General features: G+C 35.5%; 1 protein-coding gene across 1 annotated transcript; it reads left to right on the forward strand.

Annotated features, from left to right (window-relative positions):
- Positions 1–393: 393 nt before the first annotated feature.
- LOC107471466 (tubulin beta-5 chain) lies at positions 394–2,993 on the forward strand. Its single transcript, XM_016090936.3, has 4 exons — positions 394–526; positions 920–1,328; positions 1,421–1,690; positions 1,994–2,993. The coding sequence occupies exons 2-4, from the start codon at positions 935–937 to the stop codon at positions 2,671–2,673; spliced, it is 1,344 nt and encodes a 447-aa protein (XP_015946422.1). The 5' UTR covers positions 394–526; positions 920–934; the 3' UTR covers positions 2,674–2,993.
- Positions 2,994–6,260: the final 3,267 nt, after the last annotated feature.

A 6,260-nucleotide genomic window follows, 5' to 3' on the forward strand; every position in this document is an offset into this window, starting at 1 on the left:
TTTAAAAAATATAAAATAAATTATATATATAAATTATATATTTTTTTATAAATAATTTTTATAAATATAAATAAAAATATTATGATACCATTTACCATTTTTTAGTACTTTCTATCTGTCAAGTTATGTCAGTGATTTGCTGACGCTGCACACAAAAAACTTCAAACATTCTTTTTTCTCCCCTGCAGTTTCAAAATATTAGAAAGGACCAATCCGTCATTCAACGCAAAGGGCATTTTTGTCGGAAAAACAACAGAGTGAAAAAGAATTCAAATAGAAAATTTAAATTACAAAGATCTCCAATCTCCATCGTTGAAAGCCTTCATCGAACGGCTCACGCCGCTTCTCAGCACAAAGCGAGGGAACACACCACCATCATCATCGTCGTCATTCCCTCTCTCCTTCACACACTCAGCAAATATATAAACACCGATAGGTCACTCCTTCGTTCGAACCATCTCACTCCTTATAAACCTCCGAAGCGCTTCTCTCTCGTCACTTTCTCTCTACTCCGTCTCCATTACAGGTATCACAATTTCATTTTGCTGAGGAAATGAAATTTACTGCTCTGTGTTGTGAAATTCTTCTGTATATAACATCTGATTAGTAACATTTGTTGTAGATTCACTTCAATTTGATGCAGTTACATTTTCATGTTTTCTAATTCAGTTCTTTGTCGAGAAAATGAAGAAAATATATTCTCAATTTTGTGAGATTATTCTTTGTTTGCTCAATTTGATTTAGTTCAACAGTTTCCCGCGTGCTTATTCTATATCCTTATTATAGATTATAGATTAAACGTAATTGCGTTTGGAGTAGTCGATTGTTGACTGTTTTGAACTGAAAACAAGTTGATTCAATTTCAAAAGCAGTTCGTTGTTGGTGAAGTTGAATTCCGTGGTTTCTGATCTTTGCGCAGGGAAGAAGAAGAAGAATGAGAGAGATCCTTCACGTTCAGGGAGGGCAATGCGGGAACCAGATTGGTTCCAAGTTCTGGGAGGTCGTGTGCGAGGAGCACGGCATAGATCCAACTGGTAGGTACGTTGGAAACACCGATCTGCAGCTGGAGCGCGTCAATGTGTACTACAACGAGGCCTCTTGTGGAAGGTTCGTTCCCCGCGCCGTCCTCATGGACCTTGAGCCCGGCACCATGGACAGTGTCCGGACCGGTCCTTATGGTCAGATTTTTCGCCCTGATAACTTTGTTTTCGGACAGTCTGGCGCCGGAAACAACTGGGCGAAGGGACACTACACTGAGGGCGCTGAGCTCATTGACTCTGTTCTTGATGTTGTTAGGAAGGAGGCTGAGAATTGTGATTGCCTTCAAGGTAAAGGCAACCTTGAGTCGGATCTTTGGTTTTTGTTGGATTGTGTAGATTGTCTTAGGGTTGACGTGTTGTATCGTTCCTTGTTTTTGCAGGGTTTCAGGTGTGCCACTCGCTCGGTGGTGGAACAGGGTCTGGTATGGGAACCCTGTTGATCTCTAAGATCAGGGAGGAGTACCCTGATAGAATGATGTTGACCTTCTCGGTGTTCCCTTCGCCCAAAGTGTCAGATACTGTGGTGGAGCCTTACAACGCCACTCTCTCTGTTCATCAGTTGGTTGAGAACGCTGATGAATGTATGGTTCTGGATAATGAAGCCCTCTATGATATTTGCTTCAGGACCCTTAAGTTGACCACTCCTAGTTGTAAGTACCGAGTGCTAAGCCTTTCATAAGTGGTAATTTGTTTTGTATGTGTGTGTCAGATTTTAGATGAATAATAACCGTTGTTACATGAATAATGAAAATTATTACGTTGGTTTTAATCCAGTACCCCTTGATGGTTTATTTTATGATTGATCTAAGTAAGATAGCTTGAGTTGTAAAATTTTAACATGTGTTGCTACATAATTAATGAATTTTATTTGCTCTATTGTTTATTGACTTTGTCCTTTTGTCAGCATTGGTACTTAGTGGTGATTACTAAAAATGTATAATTGTTTGTTGCAGTTGGTGACTTGAACCACCTGATCTCAGCAACCATGAGTGGAGTCACTTGCTGCCTTCGATTCCCCGGTCAACTCAACTCTGACCTCCGAAAATTGGCTGTAAATCTCATTCCATTCCCCCGACTGCACTTCTTCATGGTTGGCTTTGCACCCCTCACCTCCCGTGGCTCCCAGCAGTACCGTGCATTGACAGTCCCGGAACTCACTCAGCAAATGTGGGATGCCAAAAACATGATGTGTGCCGCTGATCCAAGGCATGGTCGTTACCTGACTGCTTCTGCAATGTTCAGGGGTAAGATGAGCACTAAAGAAGTGGACGAACAAATGATTAATGTTCAGAATAAGAATTCTTCCTACTTTGTTGAATGGATCCCGAACAATGTGAAGTCAAGTGTCTGTGACATTGCACCGAGGGGACTTTCTATGGCTTCAACTTTCATTGGTAACTCAACCTCCATTCAGGAGATGTTCAGGAGGGTGAGTGAACAATTCACTGCCATGTTTAGGAGGAAAGCTTTCTTGCACTGGTACACTGGTGAAGGCATGGATGAAATGGAATTCACAGAAGCAGAGAGCAACATGAATGATCTTGTCTCTGAATACCAGCAGTATCAGGATGCAACTGCCGATGAAGAAGGGGAGTATGAAGATGAGGAAGAGGATCTTGATAATCAGATGTGAAGGGTTTATATGAAATACTAAGCTGATATCTCCCTACTTATTGCATTATGCTATATGGTGCATAAGTGTGTTCTCCTACATTGAAGATTGTAATTAGTAGTATCTTTTGAGGGAAGCTGGTGATGAAAAGGCTTATTTTCTTGCTCTGGTCTTGGGATATAGAGGTTAAGTGGTAGTGGGAGTTTGGGTACATGTTTTGTAGTAATGATGCGGCACTTATCTGTTTGTTCTATATTGGAGTTGTTTCTTCTTTATATCTGGCACATTGGATTATGTTTCTGTAATATTTTGCTATTCATATGCATGACCTTTTCTCTGAATTGGATTCTTGAAATGTGCTTCATTATTGGGTAAAGCCTTTGTCTATTGGTAGCGTTTTAGCACATTCCTATCTTGTTGTATAGTTCAGAGGAGACAATTGATCGAATCCCAACGGTATAATGTAAATGATTCTCGTAGTTTAGGTAATAATTAATGTGAAAATAACTTTAGTGCATAACGTTGGAATAGCATTTTGGTAATTGTCTTTGCTTTTTACGTTCATTCATCTCCCATAACATTGGATTTCCAAGTCATGGTTAATTTGTTAGCGCCCTGAGGCTTGCTCTGTAGTCGGTTCCATTGAATGTTCAATAATTAAATATTCTCAACATCTCCAAACTGATCTTTTGGAGACGGTTCTTGTATTTATATTAACAATATGTGAATTTGCACAATTGCTAAAAAATTATACATAGTTGTTGGTTATTGGAAATTTTGTGGTTATCAAATTAGTATGATTTCCCTTATATGATAACATAAATTGCACAAAAGTTGAAACCCTTTTGTAATACAATTATCTATTGTTGGTCATTCAAGTGTTAAATGGTTTAAGAGTAAAAATATATCACTTGAATTTAATCTTGTGTTTAGCAGAGTTTTTTTCTTTTTTCTGACATGGTGGAAGCAGGTTCAAGCCACCTTTGAAGTAGAACACCAGGAATTGCGTTGGGCTTAGCCTCGAACTATTTGTTTTTTCTTTTGGGTTAGGACTTGGGGGGAGAGGGTTTTCATAGTATGTGGATCATGTCATCAATTTTTGTTTAATGATAGTTCCTTATCTATGGCCCAACATTTGGTCGAGGAGCTTGGAAGACAGCCGGTCCAAACAAATGGATAGCTATACGTCCTACATTGTAAAACATGTTGCAGACCTTTTTACCAAAAACAAAAAACATGTTGCAGACCCAAGAAAAAAATTAATACATGTTGCTCTCTGTCGGGTTTTTTTTTTTTGGACTTGGCTCTCTTTCGGGTTATCCTTGTTGGGATTTCATAATTCTTGGCACCACTGAGTGTAAGTGGATTGGTAGTCAATACTCAATAGTCAATAGTGATGAGCGATTAGTTGACCATGGTTTTTTTTTTGGTCCATGAATTGTAAAACTCACAATTATAGGTTACACACGCACACTACACATGAGGTTCGATTTTTTTTTAAGTTTGCACTAGATGAAACTCGAGACCTCTTAGTACAAAAGAAAAATATATGCTACATGAGTTAAGGTTTATTGGCGGGAATAGGAGTTTGATAATGTGTAAAAGTCAAATTTCTTCTTTCTATTACTTATTAAGGCACAATTTTATTTTATTTGTTCATTATTCAATCTCATACGTTACCACCATTAATCTTAACCCTGATTTTCTCTTTTCAAAGTCATTTTATCAAGCTATCATCTCTTCATTCTTATGTTTTTTCCGATAAATATGTAAATCTACCTCTTTTGATATTTTTTGTTAGAATTTTTTACTTTTATTTATATAAAGTTAAAAAAATAGATAATGAGTAATTAAAAGTTTGAATTATTACTTTTTTGAAAAAAAAATTTGGTGACATTGACAAAAATGGATGATTTGACATTTTTAATATTTTTTTAGGCAATATAATTTGACCTTCTCCAACGAGACAAATATACCCGTTTGTAATTACTGATTAATGGTAAACATAATTATTAAGCATTATGTTATGAGAATTTCTTTTAATATAGAATAACATTAGTAAAAAGTGGATGTTGTAATTAAATTTATAAAAGAATACGATTGTATATGGTATTTTAACTTCTTGTTAAAAAGTATCCTGCATGACCCTTGTACTATTCCCATTGATAAACTTGATCCAACAACACTACCTATAGTGTTTTGTCAAAAGGGTTAGGGTTAGGGTACAAGTCAATATGATTCTAAAACTCGAATTATATTTCTTTTTGATGAGAGGGCTTCATTGGCGTGTAGCTACTTACCTAGTCACTCAAAATCCTCTTTTACCTACGTTGTCCCATGCCCCGGAAAAAAGTATACACATTTCAAAGGAATGTAAAACTTTTTAGGGTGTCTGTGGTCTAACTATTATTTTGTTATTCAAATTCTATTTTTTTATGGAAATCAAATATATTTAGGAAGAGGTGAAAATTGAAATTACGATATTTTGATTTCCTGAAATCAAACTTGTTTGAGAATAATTTTTCAAACTTTAAACCAAATATAAAAAAATGACATTCTCCCAACCACACACACTCTTCGTCTCTTCTCTATGGCATGTCACATGTGATTGCTCTTTCATGACCAAAGTTTTTGAGACATACATGTACCTGATTAAATACCTTTACGTTTTTAGTTATGTGGAATCTAAATCAGTTAGTGACCATCTTAATTGTTTTATTTGTATCCCTAGTTGCTTAACATAACAGAGAAATTTCAAGTTATCATATTGATTGTGCATGTGAACCTCTTACAAATTTTCATTTGCAAAGTTAATATGAAATGATAGAGACATATGCTAAAAAGAAATTATATTTTAACACTCAAGTTTTTGTATTTCATACTGATACCCATTTTATTATTTTTAAATTTTACTACTATCTCATTCTAAATATGAAATTTGATAACTAAAAACACACTTTAAATAATAAATATCGAGCAGCAAATCTAAAAGGGCTGGCCATACACGACAAAGTAATCACTAAATGATGGGCCTAGCCCATTATGGGCCCACCTAAGTGAGTCTCTTTACTAAATTTGTCTTGTCGGCACACTTGGTGGAGAGTAGGTGCTGAGGCCCACAATACTTTCCACAAGTCAATATTATTGGATTTGATTGTCTAACAATTAATATTGTTTTAGTTTTGTTTATTTGACATCCGTCACTATTTTATTTTTCTAATTAAGGTTCTTAAGCACACTCTTATTTGCCTTGGATCACAACTCTTATTTCTAAAATATTTTTTTTTCGTTTCCCTTTTTTTTTCTCTTTTTTTTTTCGTTTTTTTTTTTTTTTTTTTTAAATAATGATCGAGGAGAGGTGCTTGAGAGACACTTATTGCTTCTTTAGAGTAATCAAGAAAGTGATGGAAATTCATATTTGATTCCCTGAGGAATAAGAAGAGCGAGTTTTATGAACTTTTTAGGTGCTTTTAAGACACAGATTGTAAGGGGAAGATTTTTCCTTTGTTGATGGGTAAAGACTAAAGATATAGGAAGATATTTTGCTTTTTGATCTTCTTCAACTTTCATTTAATATATATTATAATAAATAAATTTACTATGTTTTT

Source organism: Arachis duranensis, chromosome 10 (assembly GCF_000817695.3).
Source record: "Arachis duranensis cultivar V14167 chromosome 10, aradu.V14167.gnm2.J7QH, whole genome shotgun sequence".
Classification (NCBI taxonomy): Eukaryota; Viridiplantae; Streptophyta; class Magnoliopsida; order Fabales; family Fabaceae; genus Arachis; species Arachis duranensis.